The following is a 22,019-nucleotide window of genomic DNA, read 5'->3' as shown; positions in this document are numbered from 1 at the left end:
ACCGGTACCCACCCCTAATGATTACCATTTCATTATATCAAGTAACACATGAGCTATCCACATAATAAAAACGAGTACCCCGGTATACAGGTTTGGTGGTATATCCCTTTGTGGTTTGAGCACCAGCTGTCGGGCCCCTGGGGAATTCTTGTCCCAATTTCGAACCCAACAGATGCCAGCTGTCATAGCATGCCTACAATGGACATATAGATCTTCCTCATTACTTATGCAAATTAAATCCCAATTTGCATAATTTGCAATTCATTGTGTACATCTGTCTAAGCTACCTGCATACTAGTAGTAAATAACATGAACATCTGTTGCTCCTTTCTTCAGTTTTTCTCCTTAGAAGATTTTGAAAAATATGCCATTGCAGTTCCAGTGACAAATACCAGGGGGCAAATTGACCTTGACCTTTTTTCATGGAGATAATGAAGCGTTTGTGTTGGTACATGTAGTTGGTGAAAATGACTCGATTGTTGAAATGAAATATTCCGCTCATCTTTTACAGTAGAGTCATCTGCTGCATGAGCAGTACCTATTTACCTATCATAAGAATACCTCACACCTCAAAAGAAAACTATGTTATGCCTTATGCCTGGTTTGCAAACGTATGCTATCAATGTCATTTTTATAGTAACGTTTTGACTAATAGCTACTGGTAGACTCTTCATGCAGTAGATAGCCCTAAGGACCTGTTCCCACAGGGGTGTAGTTTTCCAAATTGGTACGGACTGCTTTGTAACCTAACTGTTGGCTCCACAAAGTATACTGTCTCTGTCATACATTGTATACTAGTGACTGAAATACTACCACCCAAAAAATATTTTTGATATGTTTCTAAAACAAAAGAGAAAAGGAAATACACAGTTTGGGGGACAAAAGTCCTTTATATGGCATACCATTAACAGCTGAAACATATTCTACCCCACCCATTTAATGAGTTAGGTCTGGAGTTTGTGATTTTGGGTCAAAGGTTACACAATACACATAATCAATAAATGGTAGAATATGAAACAGCTCATTAAATCATCAGGGAATGCACAATCAAGTAAATAACCATATACTTATACATGTTAATATCTCCCAACAAACTAATACCAATGGGTTCTATACAATAAGGATTCCTTACATTAAGAATTGCCTTTCACATTTCTGTCACCCATAGTAGAGACAGCTAGCTTCTTCATTTTTGGCGACACCTCACAGACAGAGCCATCTTTTTCTTTTAGGCTCCTAGTGCCTTTGCTCATAGAGTACAGGTGTAGAGTTTAAACCTGTTTAAACCACTTAATCTTTATTAATCATCACATACTTAAATCCATGCTTGTCATATACTTTGGAAAATTTCTTTCCCATACATAATGCAAACAGCTCTCCATTAAACAATTGGAGATTAAATTAAAAATAAACAACACAATGGATCCCAGTCTGCCATCTTTTCTTTAATAAGTGCTTGTACAGTACTCTTGAATGGTCCTTCTTTCTAGACGCTGCATTGGCCAAAACTGTGCGCCTTACCAAGTTTAAGTTTACACTAGTGTGACAATGACTTTCAAAAAGTGACTGAAAGACTGAACAACAGTTAGAGGCCCTATAGCTTGAGCCGAATGGCTAAATACTAGGAAACTTATGGCATGTCTTGTTACATAGGAAGAGAGGAGCAGAGAAAATTCAAGAACAGAATATTAACATCATAACCATACTCGAGACCCTTAAGCAACATGTTTAGACCAGTATTATTTCAGTGTGATTATTGCAATCTATATCTCACTTCATCTTTTGCACAATAACTGCATTTAACAGGTTGGCCTCTGCTAGAGTTTGACTCTCGTCGGTCAGTTCCTTGTTAGGAAACGTCGTCATCAGGACGAATCGAGCGACCGCCGTTTCCGGCCTGGCCGTGGCGATGAACTGCCTCACGTCGCTGACTCTGTTGGTGTGGTTAAACTTGGCGACTAGCCGCGAGCCGTCGGCCAACCTGATCTGGATACTAGTGGTCGGCTCCGAGTCCTTCATTCCCACGTTACTCTGCGCCGTTGCTTCCTTAGTTTTCCTGTCGCCGCTGCCCGCCGCCGCGGCGGGAGCCGACACGACGTTGGGAGTCGGACTGCCCAGCTTGTGGCCCTCTCCCGAGAAGGCTTTGGTGGCGACCTTGGCCGGGGCCCACTCCTCGTGACGATGATCTTCCAGGTTCAAGGCCACCTCCAGTCCGCGGCACATCCTGATCAGTTCTAGCGGCACTTCCCTGTTGACGATAGGGAGAACAAGAGTTGATCATTTCATCCTTGACATGTACAAAGCTGTACAAAAACATGCTAAAAAAAAACTTAGAGATGTACAAAAACCCACATACAAGTAGTTCTACAGTAGGGTTCCATGCAACAGGTACATGTACATGTAACAGAAAATTTAAGATGGCCGACCCATGACAACCAAAACCGATAGAAAATTCAAGATGGCCGACCCATGACATCACAAACCGATAGAAAATTCAAGATGGCCGACCCATGACATCACAAACCGACAGAAAATTCAAGATGGCCGACCCACGACATTACAAACTGACATGCCGGCACCCACTGACCCAAGGGTATCACAGAATAGGTTCTGCTTTGCAAACCTGTAATATGACACTTCATAGAGCACACCCAAAGTACTGCATTACACCCAACACAGATCCACGTACCCTTTGTTGATGGAGTTCAGGAATTCCTGGTTGGCTGGATCATCGTACGATCGAAGTTCTCCATCATCTACGGTGAACCCGTTCTTCCACATCCGCAAAACAATAGTTTTCTGGGAAGAAAAAGAATTGATGTCGTCAAGAGGAAATACTCTTAACTTTATCATTTTCAATACAACACTTTGTAGGGACCAAGACAAGGTGGGCAAGATGATACAATTGCAACGATTTCTATTTGTTTTCTTTGGCTTTCTTATGTTTTCAGATAAGAAATGTTTTTGTATACATGTGTAATTTCTATTATTGATGATACTTATGTCTCAATAATCCTCTGTTACTTATGTTACAATTTTGTCCCGAGTTTATTTTCTTTGTTATACTGCTGATTTTTACTGTTTTTGTAGTCTGGGCCCCATTGAAAATCAATTTACCAGAATTGAATGGGCCACCCAGCTGTCAGAAAATTCAATAAAATGAATAAAATTACTAAGCTACAGCAATGTACATGTAGAAGCTACTTTAGAGTTAATGGTATGGAATGAAAAAAACAACAAATAACACCCAAATGTGGGTACATAAATCCTGTATGGGAATAAAGTATGTTTGCTTTCAAATGTGTGATCAAGTATTTGTCTAAGATTCTTAGATTATTTCCTACCTCTTGACGTCGTGAAGCATCTCTCTCTCCTTGCACAACTTGAGTGTCCGCTTCAGTAGCTCCAAGTCTGTACCCAGTTCCTTTAAATGCCTAGCAGAAAACATGCCATGTAAGGATATTAAGGAATACATTGACAATTATAATCATTTCTGTGTAGAAAAAATTATGACACAGTTGAGCTTGAACATTTCTTGTGCATTCTTATGTATCATATAAGCTTTGGCATATAAGTACTACCTATGGAGAAAAACTGACAAGTGCTAGCATTAGGGTTGATAGTTTTGAAATAATTTGAACATACAGATTGTAAGTGTGATAAAATTCCTGTTCCGTTTGTAATTAACTGCCTCCTTGCTTTCTAGTGCCTTTCTCCCACAAACACAGTACATACAGTGATACCCAGTTTTACCCTTTCCTTATCAACATCGTCATCGCACAGCACATCTCAATAACAAATGTTAGAATTAACTCCTTCCTTTCCATTGCCCTTACCAAGGGTTTTGGGCGAGCAGCGCCCTCTTCTGGCTCCACTGTTTCAGCTCCGTGATCCTTCGCCGACTGGAACAGCTTGTCGACAACGTCATCTGTGCTGGGATTGGGCTTCTTCTTTGGCGGCCCTATGATCTAGGATTGCAAAAAGGGGCTTTAAATCCTTACATCTCACCATAGGTTCAGTGAAAGATATTTGATAGAACAAGGTTAGCAGTTAGGTAATAATAACTGATATATACATGTGTTTGTGTGTATGCATGTGTGCATAATTGTCAGTGTGTTTGTGTATGTGTATGTGTACATGTATATGTGTGTGTGTGTGTGTGTGCGCATGCATGGGTGTGTGTACACATGTGCATGTTTAAGTTCATGTATGCATATGTTTAAGTGTAGGTATTTGATGAGTATGTGTATGACTATGTGTAAGTGTTCTATGTGTAAGTGTATGTCATTTATGACTATGTATGCATGACTGTATGTATGTACATTGTATGCACACATGTATGTGTAACCGAATGTGTAATGGAATGAGCTGCAGACTACTAGTACTGTATGGTGTAACAACGGTACGAATGATTGACTCAAAATCATGGATTCATACAAAATGACAGTTGCTATACAATGTAAAAATACCTCCACCCTACAGGTGTTGCCAAAAAGAAGCCAGGCTGTGCCACATACCTGTTGCCCTCCCCCGTGTTCTGAACCTCCTGCGTAATACGCCTGTCCTTCTTCCTCATCAGACTCAGACTCCTGCCTTCTGAAGGCAGCAACCGAGCCAAATCTAGAACTGCTTTGAGATCTAGTAAGGAAAAAAATAGTCGCGAGCCATTGAAAAACATGTTTAAAATCATTGGTGATGGCTATTTCACTTTAGTCTGAGTGTCATCCTGGTTAGTTGTGTTGTATTCTTAATGTTTTATCTTAATATGTATACGATGTTCTCTTAGATTGGTAGCAGATTTGAGATAATTCGTGTCATTTGTACCTACGATCTGTGATACTGTGTAATTTTAACATTTAATCTTATTATGAAATGATGACGTGTTGTTGCTGTAAGAATTGTGAATGGCAACGCAATTCAGGCTGTCTCAGCCTGCGATGTTGTAAACATTGAATAAAGTTTCTAGTTTCTAGTTCCAGGCTTTACTTTCATCCTGGGACTCACCAGGATGACACTCACTATGAATCACATTTACATATACATGTATGTACTGTACATATTGATTGTCTTTTCTGAGGAAAATTAGCTCTTCAGTGAGCTCAACTACAAGATCACTTTCACACATGTACCATACTAACCTGCCACCCTTGCCACTGTCCCCAGGTTGGGTTGCTGAAGTCCCTGCAGCCTGGGGACTTGTTTCTTCCATCTCATCATCTCCTGCTGTGTCATAGAAGTGGGCTATAGCAACCTAAAATAAATCAGACAAACCAACAGTCAGCAATGCAAATACACTATTCATGCTCAAGCTCACCCAGATTTCATTCATGTCTCATTGTGGCACGGTGGCCTTCTGGTTAGGGTTGTTGACTCAGATACTAGAACTAGTAGAAGTACTGAATTTGAATCCCTGACAGGTCCCGATGTTGTGCCCTTAAGTTAAGTTAAAAAGAGGCACTTAACACCAATTTCCTCACTCGACTCAGGTGTAAATGAGTAGGAAGCTAAATGTAGATTTTGTCTTTGAGGATAGCGACAGTTTGAGCATGCTACAGAACACTAAAAAAAGAGCAGGGGTCCATCCCGGTGTGAATGGATAAGATAAATCAGTCCGAATATGCAGGTTGTACTGTTCAGTACAAACATGGTGTGTTACGTCATGAGGCAGTTTACCTTTCAGTTTTTAGAAGTATAATAGTTAACTTAACATGTCAATTTGCCTACTTATCAAGTCATTATAATGTCTATGATATCTACCAATGACTAGGATAAGGTTTAACAGAAAATAGAACACACCTGCAAATCCCATTGTGCCGACTCTAAGAAGAACTTGGCTCGACCCTGGTCAACACCAGTTACTGCAACAAACTGGGATTGCAGCTCATCCTATGATTGAAAAAAAAAAACACGCAAATATGAGACGGCAGTTTCCAATGTACCATAAGTGACAAATTATCACCAGTGTCCATGTATAATCAAGGAGGTCATATACTATATGATATAGGGTTAATGACCCGTCCTGAGGTCTATATGATGTGATGTGGCATGGTCAAATACCTATAACCACCGAATTAAGTGCCGAGGTTGCGAAGGGACAGAGACACTTTATGAGGTGGTTATAGGAACGACCATGCCTTATCACACCACATAGACCGAAGGAAAGCAGGTCACTAACGTTATTATCATATAGCCATTGTCCATATAGTAGTTAGCAGTAATGTGCAGTATTTGACTTTATGTCATACCTGGGACGCAACAACGTTCGATACGGGTGTTCCGCATCACACAGGCTTCTGTACAATGTTTAGAATGCATTTTGAGTGTGCCGGTTGCGCCGCTGGCAAAAATTCGAATACCATGTTTATATAAAGATTACTGACCCAAAAAAGCGGGTATGGAGCCTTCTGATTGGTCGACGAGATCTAGCTATATGATAATAATTTGTAATCAACAATAACTAGAAACCTTAGTTTAAGGACAAATCAAAAAAGCAAAGTAACAAATAGAGGCTAAACTACTCAATCAATATGTTCAAGCTTTCATATGGCTGCATAGGGAAGGTTTGCTGTTTGCTGAAAAATCTTTCTCCTCGGTTTCGTAAACTTGCAAACTCATGGTTTCAGTTGGGGAGGGGGGAATCAAGGGAAAACTAGTAACTCATGACACAACAGAGAAAAAAAACAGGCACGAAATAAAACTCTTTGTCCTGCTAGAACACATGCCACATATAGTCCTTTGTGTACTTGTCCCCTTACAACAATTTCTGACCCATAAAAGCGTCGCTTTCGGCCACTCTACAAAGATCGATGAATCGAAAAAGAAACCGAAAATCATGCCATGCCCTCCCCACACATGCTCCTCAGCAAATTATCCCGCAAATTCCCGTCTTATCTGACAGTCCGAGTTCCGATACATTGCTAAGAAAGTGTGTGACAACACGAGAATTTCTGGCACCTTAAGAAAGACGTAAAACGAAAATCTGACAGATAGTCTCCATCGAAAAAATGTTCCCCCCAAAATTCTATACCTTGTCCGCCATGATGGTTCCTCAGTTTTACCATGGATGCTGGGTAATTTATGGCACAATCTAAATCCACACATTTTAGGGGTGCTACATTTCCACAACTTACAGGTAATAATTTTATAAAAACAACATAAAGTAGCTTTTATATTCATGAGATAATCTCCATTAATAGGTGTACATAACAATAATTGATAAAGGTTGCATTATTGTATTATATAATGGTCTCGAATACAGTTCAGTTTCATTGTTAACGCCCCTATTCTGCAGTGTACTGGTCAGTACATAATTATGGCACAGTCTAAATCCACACATTTTTACGGGTTCTACATCTCCGTAACTCACAGGTAATATTTTTGTAGAAACAACATAAAATACCTTTTATATTCATGAAATAATCTGCACAGATAGATATACACAACAATAATTGATAAAAATTGTACTATCCTATTATTTAACGGTCTTGAATACAGTCTAGGTTCATTGTTTACCCCCTATCTTGCAGTGTACTGGTCTGTAAAGTTGGGAAGTTACCAGGTGAAGTTTAGACGTTCTTTGCGGCAGCTGACCATGACTTGGCTGACATTTCAAGAGCTTCAGTTACCTTTCCAGTGCAGCTGATCTGTACAGACGTGCACACGACAGACTGTAGATACTCTAGCCAACATCTGGACTAAAGGAAGAGCTTGAAAACGGTGGGAAAGCTCGCACGTTGTAACGTTGAAGATCAACACATATTTTAGCACTTGGCATAAATATTTGTGTTGTGTGTAAATTGATGTCGTTTATAAATTGACGAATTCAAACTTGTCATTTACAATTCATGACAAGGGAGCTGGTATAAATTGCTGCACTTGAACATGATAGAATGTTCGTTTGTGAATAATTTGGAAAATCATTGACTATAACTTGACATATGCACATGATGTTCAAAAGCATCTCACATGTAGATACTGCATGAACAACATGTATCCGTTTGCTGTTTTACCAGTTACCAAAGATTTGAATTTCACATACATTTATAAATCCACCAACTTCAATTTCAAGCGCACTAGTGCACAGGTGTAGGCAAACCTGAAGAATCTGCAAAAACAAATGTTGACCAAATGTTGAACTGGACACGCCCTTTCACACAATGGAACTATGTCAAGAGCTTTCCAGAACAATGCTACAGTGGGCCTCCTCCCCCTCTACTGTGAGAGGGTCTGCATGGGGGTTCTGATTACGCTAAATTCTCAAAGGCTGACAATGCTTATGTTAAATTCAGGAAGCCTGGCAACGTTACGCTTTACCCTTAATTCAGGAATACTGATGACTCTAAATTACATTAATACTAGTACCGGTTCAGAATGCTGATGCCAGGTTAAGATCCAAGGATGCGCTAGAAATAGAATGAGAAAAATCACACAACAATTTTTAACTCTATTACGCTTGACGTGAAATGCACTACTAACTACACTTTATGGGAAATTTTCGCCTCCTCACTACACATTACATAAAACAAAATACTGTAGCTTCCCTACGAATTACGCGGAATTAAAAAACAGAATGCTTACGCCTACTACTGCTAGTAATGAAAAAAGCATGCAGACCCCCAAGCCAAGTTACGCCCCTGCAAGCTTGAACCACTTTGCAGTAATCATATGCATATCAATGCTCTTTTTTTGGATGATCTGCCATATACTCATGCCTTTGATTAATAAGCAAGGGTTTCTGGAAAAGGTGGGCTAGACTAGGTGGGGTGGGCAAAGTATTGTGTTCACATCTGTAAATTATTGGTATGTTACTTTTCTATATTTTACCACATCTAGCCGGTGCTTTATGAGCAGGATGGCCAGTCACCTGAGTAGACATCTTGTGGAGAGTAAGACATCTGAGTTGAATATTGTGCCTGTGAGCTGGAACGTGGACATTGCGAAAGGTCCGCACATGCAGCTGGAGCTGAAGATGTGCCAGCTGAAGGATCTTACATGGGACTTTCAGTGGGGGGAAGGAAGGTAAAGAGAACACTTCAATGTTAAGATAGAATTTGGTGCTAGAAATTGAATTTAATTTACATCGTTTTGATGTGATGTCATTGCTGTGTCTGCTGCCACGTTGATGTCCCTATTTGCATTTCTGTGAATCATAGCTCAAGCTTTTTTTGACATTTTCAGACCCTTTCAAACATCCACTTTTGAAATTTGAATATCCTACCTCACAGAAGAAAATACCAGAAAAGTACTTAAAACTTGCAGATGAAACAAAAATGCTGTATATGCTTTAGCTAATGTATCCATTGAAATGCCAATAGGGACACCAACATGGGGGTTAACACTTGCCTGCTTCATTTGTTCAAAACTGCTCTATTAGTAGAAAACTGCATGGTGTGAGCTAACTATCACAATATGCAACTCTTTATTAAAAAAAAAAGTCCAGGATTGCTTTTTGACTATCACGATACATCATGTTACCAAACCTTATCCTTATTCCAGCTGAGGTTAACTTTTATGGATCCAAATATGTATTGGCAATGGGATTGGGTAGCAGGGAGAAGGTTAAGGGGATCTTCCTGGCAATGGGAGTCATTCGCAATAAACACATGTCCAAGCTGCCTGCTTACAATGGTAGAAACAGGTGGCTGGTGCCCTCTAGCAGTTAGTGTTTGAAGTGCACCTACCCAGATGTGTTTCCAACTTTATTAGAAGGAAGTACAGGTTGTAATACTAAGCTCTAATGGCTGTTTCTTTCTTCTGCAGCAGCTTGCTGACCTCCCCCCTACCATAATCATCAGATTTTCTCATGTCTTTCACAGGGAGATGTTGTTTTGTACAGCTTCTTTTTTAGGTGCTTCTGCCTTTCTTTTCTTGTAGCTGTACAAAGAGGTCCCAAATTGTGACATGGTCCTGGTGAAAGTAACAGACAAATAGATAGGTAAAGAAATTCTTTCTTTCCCTCTCTCTGTCTCTCTTTCTTTCTTTGTTTCAATCATTGCAAATCAAACAAGAGTTCCACGACCTCATATCTCCATGAACAATTCTATTCATGCAAATGACTTACGCATTTGTATAATATATGCTTGGTCATAAACACCTTTATCTAACTTACACATGTTGCAATATTGACAGTCCTATAATTTTCCAATTAGATGAATTATGGTGTTTTTGCATTAATTATGCAAATTAGGAATTTATTTATTGCATAAATCTGTTGATGCTCCACTTTCCATAAACTACATATTTACATGTATTTGAGTCTGATAATGAAAAAACCTGCAAATATAGATTTTCCTCATTAGCTATGCAAATTAAGTCACAATTAGCATAACTTGCAAGTTACATTATGTATATCTCTGTCTAAGCTACCTGCATACTAAATATCATATTGACAGTCCTATAATTTTTCAATTAGATGAGATATGGTGTTTTGCATTAATTATGCAAATTAGGAATTTATTTGCATAATTGGTATCTGTTGATGATCCACTTTCCATAAACTACATACGTTACATGTATTTGAGTCTGATAATGGAAAACACTGCAAATATAGATTTTCCTCATTAGCTATGCAAATTAAGTCCCAATTAGCATAATTTGCACTTCATTGTTTATATCTCTATCTAAGCTACCTGCATTCTTAATATCATGGAAATCCGTTGTTCCTTTGTTCAGTTATTCTCCTTAGAAGATTTTCACAAAAACGCTCCTGCAGTTCCAGAGGAAGCTGCTAGGGGGCCCAAACCTACACCACTTCTTTATTACATCACAAGCTATCTGCCACCCAAAATCCAAGACCACATCACGTCCAGGTCAAAAGATACAAAATTTGAAGTTCTGCTGCAGTACCAAGGTCACATACCAGGGGGCCCAAAATTGACCTTGAACTTTGGCTTCACAACACCTGCCCACATACCAAATATCATCGTAATCCATCAAGAGATTCTTGAGTTATGCTGACTACAGTAGTGCGGAAACACAAACAGACAGACAAACAAACACACACACAGACACACCCAAAACTATGGAGATAATGAAGAGACACATCCTTCTGGTTATGAATGCAAAGGCTATTTGCTCACAACACACTGCATTGACTTTGTATATGAACACTAGATACTGGCTATGATGGTCTTTGCCTTCAGATTAGATGTATTACATATTCTATGATGCCGTGTAACTATGTAAACTGATTGCCACTTTCTAACTCTCTAACAGAACTACAGGCACAAGTCATTCGAGCCCCACACCTGTAAGCATAGTGGACCAACCAGCCAGGTAAGAAAATTTCCATAGTTCATGTACCGGTATATGTATAAATTTGCCCATTATTACCAGGCGGGTGTAGCTATTTGGCTGTTCAAGATGAAAGCAAATACCATTGGTGCACAGTTGTGCAGACAAACAAATGGTCCTTTACAGGATTTAGGCTTAGGCTAGTCAAAGATCATTCCAAAGTCATTCTCCTTATAGCAGAGCTGAATCCGCATTGTGAAAGCTCCCTATATTGACCTCTTTGATACTGACTTGACAATACTGACTTGACAGTCTGAAATTTCACCGTGAGAGTTGAAGAAGAAAACATGCAGGAACTTACCATTAATATATATTTGACAGATTATCAGAATTTGGATTGTACTGAATGATGTTAGCTTTGATGAAACATTTTGATAAATGAATTTCCAGAAAGTTCAGTGAATGTTGAATGGTTTGTTGTTTTTACTTTTAGGTGTTTGAAGGTTGATGTGTCGCTGAATGAACTCCAGTCTCTGCACCACAAGGAGCTGCTACCCTTCAGTAGGCTGTATGCCCTGGATGCTTCTCTCAACAGGATTACGACGTCAGTCTTCTCTATATGCTACTCCATATATACACATACATGTCCAGAAATGAACAGAAAAAAGCTGGATGACATTTAGACTTTAAGCCTGCTCAAAGATCACCCCAAAGCAGGGCTGTCTCCAGGACCCACCCCTCCCCCTAGGGCGGAAATTTGTCTTTTGGGACAGGGAAAAATATTTCGCCCCTTTCATCCTGAACTTCATGACATGAAATTGATGAAAATGTACTGTAAATGCATTCAAGTTCGCGGGGTTTTTATTTTGCTGTACAGCATAGGGAGAGAATGGAGTGTTTGCAGTGGTTTTAAGTTTGCGTTTGTTACAATAGTAGCGCTACAGTCATTGGTGGGCAAAAAGTTTTGTTCTGAAGAGTTCACCGCGAAAACCACATTTAACTACAAAAATTAACAGGATGGGCTCCCAAACCATGAGTGGCAGTTTGGAGATTTAAAGCTGGAGACAGCCCCGTCTGAAGGACCATGTTTTTGTTCTGTAGGTTCAAAGGCGTGGAGGCCCTCCCCAACCTCGTCACTCTCAACCTTTCCCACAACAACATCAAAGTTGTGGACGGGCTGGAACACAGTCAGCATCTGCAGGAGCTGGTGTGTTTGTTTGTTTGTTTGTTTGTTTGTTTTTGTTTATTTGTCCACTTGGTTGTTTTCATTCATCTGAGGGGCACTGAAATCCCTGAGAGAAAAATACACTAATACAGGGTGTTTTGATTAGACCCATACATTCATGCTTACTCTACCCTATTATTTTTTAAAATTATATTTAGGGTATACTGTTCTTTTTCAAGTAACATTTTCCATCAGTACATTTTGCATGATTATATGAATCATTTGCATAAACAAATAGATAAAATTGCAGTTTTATAGTAGACTGTCAAATGTCAAAGTCAAAGGCGGATAATTAGGTGACATTAAGTTTCATAATTCCCCCGGCTACCCTGAGACTGCCACATTAAAAAAGTTTGTCTTTAAAAAGATCTGCTAATGTAGCATCAGTAATCCCCAAGGTATACATACTTCAGATATCCAGGTGTTCAAGACATTCTTGACTCTTAGTGTCCGTGGGTACAATATGAGACTTACTTTCAACCCTTTAAAAATAAATCTAGAATAGTTACACCCGTTTCTTTTGTTATTTTTGTGTGAGTTATTGAGTTATTATATAGGATGAAAGGGATTTGGTTTGATTATGATACAAAGATGTTTTGTTTAACCAGGTGTTTCATCCCCACAGCACCTGGAGATGAATGCCATTACTGACATCAGCCGCATGCCGATCCTGTACAACCTCACAATCCTACGTCTCAACAGTAACCAGGTAACTATCATTCTACTGTTGTTTATAAACCACAACTGCAGTAACCAGTTAACTGTTATTGTACTGTAGTTTATAAACCACAACCACAGTAACCAGTTAACTATTATTCTACTGTTGTTTAGATCCCAACCAATTTCTTTGATATTGTAAATCACTGGAATTTGCTTCTACTAAATCAAACCATTTTACAGTACTAATAAGAGTATAGTAGCAGGAACTTTTTTGTGCAGTCATTTTAAAAGTCTGATAATATGACTCTAACATGAGAAATGTTACTTATTTCCTTGTCAAGTTTCTGAAGTTATGAAATTGACAGTTGATGTTTGCAGCCCTAACCCATATACATGTATGTGAAAAGTTGCACAGTAAGAAATAGTGACAAAAAGTGACTGTTTTCTCTTGGCTTATAGCTTACCTCCTTAGAGGGCATCCAGTCCCTTTCAAGACTCAAGGAGCTACATGTGCAGAAGAACCACTTAGTAAGTCCACTCTTCCTTTAGAACTATCAAGAGAAGTTCAGTCAAACCTGTACCACCTATACATATGGACCACCTGGTCAATGTGACCATTTATTGGTGGTCACTTATATAGTTTTCTCCATTAACACAATTGTAGTAAGAGTCCTGTCTATAGTGATGAACACTCCCCAGAGTGGCCTTCTTGGGTAGTTTTGACTGTAGTCTCTACTTGCTCTGTTAGTCTATAACGTTGGGTAACATAAATTCGCGGGGTACTTAAATTCGGGATTTTTCGAAAACGGGGTATTTAGGGATATGTGCTAGATGCAACATCGGTAATACCGCTAGAAATGCAAACTTGACAGACGTATTCAGAACACTGTCTGAAAAGCTTCGATAACCATGCATTAGAAGTTGGCTACGTCAAAAACTCTCCGTCCCTTATTGTCACAGTCTGAGGGCTTCGTGGGAGAATTATACTTCATAGTTGTTCGCTGGTTTATAAGACAAATGTCACATCCGCTTCCTGCTCAACACAATTATTTACAATACAACTTATTAGAATCTCTTTTGCTAACCTACAACTGGACTCTAAGTGTGATTAATCATCAAAACGCCTCTTTGTTGCTACAACCAATGGCTACGGCACTACGGTGAATTTTCCCGCCGCCATATTCGTTACCCAGAATCCTGCTATTCGGCAGACGACAAACGTTTGCGAGGAACACTTTTTTGTCCAAATGTTGTGTGTGATAGTGGACTGATGGCGATATTTTCCTCAAAGTTTACTCTTAGCACAAGCAGAAACGCATGGACATAGTAGTATTACCATTTCTACGGCATCCAGCTAACGCCCCGATGAATAATGTACAAATTTCCATGACGGTGGGGATCGACTTTGAGTAACGTTCTACCGACTCAACACACGGATTGTTCCCGAAGGCCTGATGTGTGCGGTACGGCCGTTTTTTCGTGTATTTTTTTTACTTGGACACGTCTATATCCATAGCACTCTCCTCAAGCCAAGGATGGAACGAATAGCTGCTGTATAAAATGTAATTAGCGGTAAGATATTCAAGACGAATCTTCTCTCCCGAATTAATGTTCACCCCTGTCCGACAGCACCGTCATTGTGCGTGCGGCGGACGGTAGTTTCAAGTTGAAATATTGTGGTGTCAGCACGACTAGAGACAAAATCTACCATATATATGATTAGTGCAAAGATAGTACATGATACTGACAGCATAATAGAAAAAAAGGATGGTTTATTGTTCTGCTAGATTGATTTCAGTCAACCATTATCGGAAAAATCCCGAATTTATGTTACCCAACGTTACAATGTGTGATTTAAAAAAAAAAGTAATCTTCAATGTAAGATACATCTACACATATATGTTCAATATATAATCATATAGTTTATTCCAGAACTTGTGAGGTCACATATTAAGTTTTCAAACTTGCATGATTTCAAAATAAAGAATTTGGACAAATCTGAGTAGTTGTATACATGACGGTACACAAGTTTTCCAAACAACACAGTGTTTAGTTGAATCATTATGTTGTTTGTGTTACAGACAGACCTTTTCCCCCTGGTGAGTAGTCTGGGCCTGGTGGTGCTGCATGCTGCTGAAAACCACCTCCAGTCTCTGTCTGACACCGTGGACGTGCTGAGGGGACTCAAGAGACTGCATGAGCTCCACCTTACGGTAGGGGGAGAAATGTTTTCTATTCACTGATTCAATGTGTGTACTGAAGAGAGGGATGCCCTAGGCCTGTAGCTCAACTGGTAGCAGCCTCACAGTTGAGTTCCTGGCTCCAGTTAGTTGCTAACTGGGAGACTCTGGTTCAAAGTCACAGGAAAGGAGTTAGGACTGCACCTGTCTTTTGGAAAAGGAACGTAAAATGGGGGTCCCGTGTTATTGGTCTTACTGATTATCTCTGAACCTTTTGCATACTAGTATCTTTTTCCCTTATGGCATGAGATGTATTTTCCATGTGTAGATTTTGTGTTGCTCCAGGGGAACCCACTTCAGAAGGAGAACAGGTACCATGCTGCCTTGACTACATCAACATCAGTGGTGATGCTGGATGGACACAACGTCAGTAGTGGTGCAGCCAAACCTACAGTGGCACAGGTACTCAGTATAGCCAGGATTCTTGACATACTGTTTCAAACAATTATATCAAAAATACAATACAATACAATACAGACGCCAATGCCTTGCCATATATATCAAATTCAGTGGATCCAGAGGGCAGAGGTTGGAACCCCTCTTGGGCATGTGTGAGGGATCGTATTTGTCATTTTGGCTTGTGAAAAAAGTTAGAAGGTGACCTCAAACCAGTTTAGCTCGCTTAAGGGCTAATCTTCCACTGGTCATGACAGAGAAGACAGATGCTATGTACAGTATTTAAAGGTTCATTGTACCGGTGAAATTCCCCTAGCTCTTTTCGACAAGTACCATGAACCATGGCTTTATGTCCCATCCTAAGGACTGCGACCCTTTCTAGTAGTGTGCATGTTGGGTGAGCGACAATAGCCAGGATTCGAACTCCCAACCTCTTGGTCCAGACTGAAACAAACTGCTTGTGAGTTAAGTCAAATGGCCTCGTGTATGGAGTAGGAGCTACAAACCTTTGCACATCAAATTTTAACCTTTGCACAGAAATGTAAGCATGCTACTTTTAAAGGCAATGTAACATCTCTCTTTCCAGGTCATACAGCCCCTCCTCCTGCCGTCTGGTGACCGACCCCAAGCCTTAACAGACCTGAAGTCAGCAGCACAGAAAATTTTCTATGAACAAATCGAGAGGCAAAAAATGAGAATGGACGAGAATGTGCACTACTTACAGCAGAAAATACAGTAAGTTGTTGACAATGCATATTTGGTCACCAGTTAGCATTTGGGTACTTGCTACTCAAGTAATGTTATGCTAATTTGCTGCTGACTGTATGTACTGTAGGATAATCAGTGCTGTAAACTGCCCAAACTTGCATGCCTTTTGCTTTTGGGCTAATTATATTTTATGTCTACCAAAATGAAAGGACTACAGATGTAGGTAAAGATGTAAGCTTTTAGCAATGACTACTACATGTTAAGTAAATACAAGTAGCATTACCCCAATTACCCTTTAAAAGACATGTTACTTTTATTTCAACCAGATGAATCTTCAGCTCTGAGCCTCTGAACAATAGACATGGTAGATTGAGTTTTATATTTTATCTGCATGTGAGTACATTGATGGGGGGGGGGTAAACAGTTTTATATTGTGTTCATAATGATGATGATGATGAAATGTTTTTGAACTACTTTTCCCAAGTGATGTCCAGGAAGAGTTCAGACAGTACGAGGCCAAAACGCTTGCTGACCTTGACTCTTGTCTAAGGTAAGTCCACCTGTGAATGAGTGATTTTGCCCTCCCCACATTTGTTGGCAACAGCTCAGGGACAGAGGCATTTTTTCCTGCCAACAAAAAGTTCAGCATGTCCAAAGACTTAGCAACAGAGAAATCAATTGCGCTTGTTTTAAATTGCTGGCATGAAGACCAAATCAGCACCAAGGACAGTATAGATAGCGTTAACAGTAAATCTCTTCTTTGGTCATTTGACAAATTTTAATAGCTAATAATGTTACATTTAAGTTGATCTTAGGCACATTTTCTCATATTTTTCTTTCATAGTCATATTTTGTGAAATGAATAATGAGTCCTCGTGGATTGTTATCTGTGATATAGACTCTGTGTGAGGTGTGTAATTTGAATTTGTACCTGTCCAGTGAGCATGTAGAGCATGTTCATGTGTCCGGCGCCATGTTGGTGTCCCTATTGGCATTTCAGTGAATCATAGCTCAAGTATTTTCAGATATTTAAAGATCTTCTGTCACTCTCAACTAAATACTGCTACAGATCAAACAAGAGAAAACCAGAAAAATACTTTCATGAAACAAAAAACTGTTTCAGGTAATGTAAATCCATTGAAATGCAAAATACAGACTCCAACATGGCACCTGCCTGCTGCTTCATTGACCTGGAAAGTAAAATTGATCTATAATCTCTGTGAAGTATATGGTGAAATATGTCTTAAGATAAGTTACTAGAATATTCTTCAATCGGTGACTTAAAAGGTAACAAAACATGTACCTCCAAATTTTCCATGCCTCGCGAGAAAACGAGACTAGGTTGAGACTTGTGTAGATCTTCCTGCCATGATGAATGCCACAGAATGGCATAAGAGGGTTCAGACTTCCCAATTTGGGATCATAATGACAGACAGAAATGGTGAAAAATAGAATGTTTTCCCAGTTCTGAGTTGTACTATTTGTCTGCAGGTACATGGACCACCTGTCCCTAGATGACATGTCTGGTGCCACACAGAACATGCTGAGGGACATGATGGCCAGGCCAGGCCCGGCTCCATGGACTGAGGTACTATCAACACTAAAGCAGAAAATTCAATGGTTGTGCATACAATATGCTAAAACTGCATTTGGAAATAATGACATTTTTTCATCGATTATGCCATGATTGGAAAGGTATAAAATGCACATTTTGTGGAGAGATATTTAAAGCTAAATCATGAAGTGTCTGAAAAATAAACGTTTTGAAGACTTCCCTAATGTTTTAAAAAACAGCAAGACTCCCAAGGGTTTGGATTTGTAGAGGACAGAACAAGGAATTTGTGTGACATTGACTGAATATCCAGTAAATTACCTCGGAGGAAAACTTCTTTGTACATTGTGTCCTAATACACTTGATTATGGAAAGCAGGTAACACACTTCTACATTTGGAATTCCTTGTGAACCTTATTTTCAGCAAATTATGCATAAAATCCTCCTAGAATATGCCATGCTGACTTGCCATTTTGCGGACATGTACATAGCCCCCCAAGGTTGAACAAGACAAAGCTGCATCGAGACACAGTACAAGAGACGGAACAAAGCCAAAGAGCCAGTACAAGGGTGTGACTGAACCTGACGAGGTGGGTGCATTGTCTTCTGTGTTGGATTTTTAATAAATGTCACAGCAACAAACTGTGTAGCCAAAGAGCTATAGAAAGCAAGATGGGAACTGCCGTACTCATATATGCCAAAAGGTGTTTGAAGGATTTTAACTTGACACTGTACTGAGAGGTGAGAGGTTTCATCCTAATACCATTTACATGGAGAAAATGACACTGACTGTTCTTCAACTTTAAGAGGATGAAATTGATGCACTGATAGATGTACCTGTCAGGGGGCGCTTTAGTCACCCTACATTCCTCTACTGCAAATTGAGCAGTAATACATCTAAATGCCTGCAGTCTCAGTTGGATGAAGTAATTCTTTTCAGAATTTGCTAGTCAGTGGTGTCTGAAGTGTAACAGAGATAAATTACATGTACAACATGTAGTTTGTTGCTGTACTATCTACTTTACTTGTAATTTGTTTATTAGAATACCAGCTGTTTGTCCCAGTGGTCTGTGCACTCTGGATCTCAACCCAAATCTGGTTCAAATTCCGTGGAGCCAGTGGCTCAAGTTGGCGCCCGGGCCTGAACGCATCATTCTATTGGAGATGGAAGTAAAACTGAGGACCCTGTGGTTGAGGGATCTTTAAGGCATCAAACCTCTGTACATAAAAGAACCCAACACACTTATTGAGAAGAGTAGGTTGACCTGATGTACTTGGCCAAAAATATGCAAGCCGTAGCAAAGCCGAATCGCACTGATAGCTAACGAAAAAGTGTAAAGCTTCGTCCTCAGTCTGAGGTTCCAGTCCGACCCAATTTTTCCTGACCTCCTTTGTTGTTGTTGTGACATCATGCCTGTCCTTTACTGACCTCATTAAGTCAAGAACAATACGAATATATCATTCATAACAAAGCACAGGACATGATTGTGGTCATACATGTACAAATATTTCATGGATTTCATTGTTGTCTTATAATTGATGTGACAGGTTGTGAATTAATGATTTTAAAGCAGAAGTTTCTGACCCCCAATTTATATTTGTCCATCCAAAATTTTGTACATGTGTTATCAAGAGAGATAGCACAGTTGCAAGTAACTATCTAAAATCTTCAATGTGATTAAAGATATTGTTTCTGGAGACTCCAGTTTAGGTTAAGCCCAAAAGAAGTAATCTTAGGTTGTAGTACAGACAAAGCTTTTGTCATAGTTTTGTTGATGGCATAGTGGTTAGGCTAACAGACACAGTATCAAGATGTCACAGGTTAGATTCTCGGTGTTGCTAGCAAGACGTTTTGTCCTTCAGAAAGAAATTACGTGTAATGATAAAGAAATCCCTTACTCCACCCAGGTGTAAATGGGTAGCTGACTTCAGTTAGGGAGGTAAAGGGTGGTGGATGGGCTCTGCCTTCCAATAGTGAACATCGTTGCCAAGACACAGTTGATTGCTTTTTTTGTTTGTATACCTAGTAAACCGCCTCAGGTTTGAACTGAACGGTACAAGCTGCATATTCGGACAGATATATTTGTAGGACCCCTACTTTTTTTGATAAGGGTAGTGGGTTGTTTAACATGCTCAAGGTGTGGCTCTCCTCAAACATGGGACCTCCATTTAAAGTCTTATTCAAGGGATGTCCCTAACCGAAGATAGGTACTCACTTTCACCTGAGTGAAGTGGGGAAAGTCATGTGAAGTGCCTTTCCCAAGGGTACAACCTCAACGAGACAAATCAGGGAACCCCGGATTTGAACCCAGGACCTCAGGGTTCTGGGCCAAAAGGGCTATGGGACCTTTACCATAGTTTTCAACCATTACGTTTAGTATTTTTTGAGTATTTAAAAATTGTCCAATTTATTTCAGGTCCTGAAAGCAGCAGCGGAACTTCTGTCCAAGTCGAGACAAGAGGAGGATAGAGACAGCCTCAATTCCGACTTATTATCCTAATGGAATATATGTACACATTCTATCAATCAGTAATCCAAAATTTTATTCAAATCAACTTTTGACTTTCTTTGTGAATTTGAAACGTTGTATATGTAGCAGGTATTTTTACTGTAGATTTTGTTATTTTTTGAAGAATGCAATATTGTGCAAAGCGTTGAGTAACATATACTTGGTAGCAGCTTAATTAGTTGACAGCATTTCACTATAGGTTTACTTGTAGACATATCTACCAAACAATAGATGTTGCCAAGCACAGCCCCCCACCCCAAAGTGGATGACTTCCCATGGCAGCATGTAAACATTGCACTGTTATTACTGTCAGGATCAATTTGTGTCAGTATTTCAATGGGGCCTGTAGTGAGTAAAGACTGTTCACATTACAACACATGCTTGGTCATGCTTCTCATTGTAAATGGTAAATGTAATTGTCTTTGTGACTTAAAGCAAACAGGTCCTATCAAAGAACATAGAACCTCCCTTCTTCAAGTTTTATCTTTTCATATGCTCCAAACTTTGAAAAATTCATGCATATTGAAATAAAGACTCATGGTAGAACCTACCATGTACATTGCATTTAATTGTGATGTTTTCCTTTTTTCTTGTGTATATACTGGAATGTGCAGTTTCTGATGGATATTTGTTTCTGGCAATTTTTACCATCATTGAGCCTGGCACCTGTATACATGGACTCAAAGGCTTAAAGTCAAAATTGCAAACACACTGTTATCGTTAAGCATAGGAATTAATAATGATTCACTACAAACAGTAGCCTAACAAGTCGCGTTCCTAGAGGCCGGCCGGTCCTGTAACTGCCATCCCCCTTGGGGTGGGGGTCATTAACCTCCGGCCGAGAGCTTGTGTAAACACAGGCTATACATTCAAACAGTGAGTAGATTGAATTTGGACTGAGCATTTGGGTCTGGACTTAAGTGCTTCTAGACTATCACATTTTTAATATGTGTCAGATATTTTGTTCTCTGTTACCATTGCTGTTACATGATGGATCAGTGAGACTCTTCCTGCTCGAAAAATCTCGAGGTTTTTGTAATAGGCACAAAAAATCTTGAAATCTTTTCGAAACATTTGGAAAAATTCCATCTACTCACTGTTTACAGTAACTGTACCTCTGAGTCAATAGACATATTTACCACAGGTGGTTGCCCAACCAACGTTGACTGTAATTTCTTGCCATTTCTAGATCTATTTTTACTAACTTTGTGGTTTAAAAAAAGAGCAAATCCAACATGGGCTAAAGAAATTCATGTGTCATTCAAACATTTCCTCTTCTGTCCCCTTTTCTGGGGCATTCTTTTAGCATTTGTGAATCCCTTTTGTTTGTTTTCTTCTGTCTGTATCTTTCAAGTGGTATGTTATTCTCTCTGTGATGTATGATTTGCACACCACTCGAAAGCGGTACGCTACTGGTGACAAGGCCCACAAACACCGCACATCTGCTTGGAGATAAGGTATCATTGTCAGGGTCGCCATTCATGCGCAAACGTTAG

The 22,019-nt window shown here is 39.6% G+C and overlaps 2 protein-coding genes across 2 annotated transcripts; one reads left to right on the top strand and one right to left on the bottom strand.

Moving 5' to 3' along the window:
• Window positions 1-1,647: 1,647 nt before the first annotated feature.
• On the bottom strand, window positions 1,648-7,111 carry LOC136428492 (NSFL1 cofactor p47-like). Its single transcript, XM_066418046.1, has 8 exons — window positions 7,028-7,111; window positions 5,797-5,886; window positions 5,139-5,251; window positions 4,518-4,638; window positions 3,837-3,968; window positions 3,345-3,434; window positions 2,690-2,799; window positions 1,648-2,248 (listed from the first exon to the last, which is right to left on the bottom strand). Exons 1-8 carry the CDS (start codon window positions 7,037-7,039, stop codon window positions 1,771-1,773), a joined length of 1,146 nt encoding a protein of 381 aa, XP_066274143.1. The 5' UTR covers window positions 7,040-7,111; the 3' UTR covers window positions 1,648-1,770.
• A 417-nt stretch (window positions 7,112-7,528) lies between these two features.
• Window positions 7,529-21,092, top strand: LOC136428489 (leucine-rich repeat and coiled-coil domain-containing protein 1-like). The gene is made up of 14 exons (XM_066418043.1): window positions 7,529-7,716; window positions 8,833-9,018; window positions 11,215-11,274; window positions 11,726-11,836; window positions 12,334-12,439; window positions 13,083-13,166; window positions 13,577-13,645; window positions 15,199-15,330; window positions 15,643-15,759; window positions 16,340-16,488; window positions 16,946-17,011; window positions 17,953-18,049; window positions 18,505-18,603; window positions 20,431-21,092. Exons 2-14 carry the CDS (start codon window positions 8,843-8,845, stop codon window positions 20,512-20,514), a joined length of 1,350 nt encoding a protein of 449 aa, XP_066274140.1. The 5' UTR covers window positions 7,529-7,716; window positions 8,833-8,842; the 3' UTR covers window positions 20,515-21,092.
• The last annotated feature ends 927 nt before the right edge of the window (window positions 21,093-22,019 follow it).

This window comes from Branchiostoma lanceolatum, chromosome 2, assembly GCF_035083965.1.
Source record: "Branchiostoma lanceolatum isolate klBraLanc5 chromosome 2, klBraLanc5.hap2, whole genome shotgun sequence".
Taxonomy (NCBI): domain Eukaryota; kingdom Metazoa; phylum Chordata; class Leptocardii; order Amphioxiformes; family Branchiostomatidae; genus Branchiostoma; species Branchiostoma lanceolatum.
The sequence above is the reverse complement of the archived record's forward strand: the minus strand, read 5'-3'. Positions and strand labels throughout refer to the sequence as shown.

What these genes read in the sequence shown, in the direction of transcription:
- LOC136428492 (XM_066418046.1), bottom strand. An exon ending in CGGCACAATGGGATTTGCAG is followed by an intron (nt 5,252 to 5,796) that starts GTGTGTTCTATT and finishes GATTTATTTTAG; the next exon opens with GTTGCTATAGCCCACTTCTA. An exon ending in GACAGTGGCAAGGGTGGCAG is followed by an intron (nt 4,639 to 5,138) that starts GTTAGTATGGTA and finishes TTTCCTTACTAG; the next exon opens with ATCTCAAAGCAGTTCTAGAT.
- LOC136428489 (XM_066418043.1), top strand. Translation starts at nt 8,843, where the DNA reads ATGAGCAGGATGGCCAGTCACCTGAGTAGACATCTTGTGGAGAGTAAG. An exon ending in TTTCAGTGGGGGGAAGGAAG is followed by an intron (nt 9,019 to 11,214) that starts GTAAAGAGAACA and finishes ACTCTCTAACAG; the next exon opens with AACTACAGGCACAAGTCATT. An exon ending in TCTCTCAACAGGATTACGAC is followed by an intron (nt 11,837 to 12,333) that starts GTCAGTCTTCTC and finishes TTTGTTCTGTAG; the next exon opens with GTTCAAAGGCGTGGAGGCCC.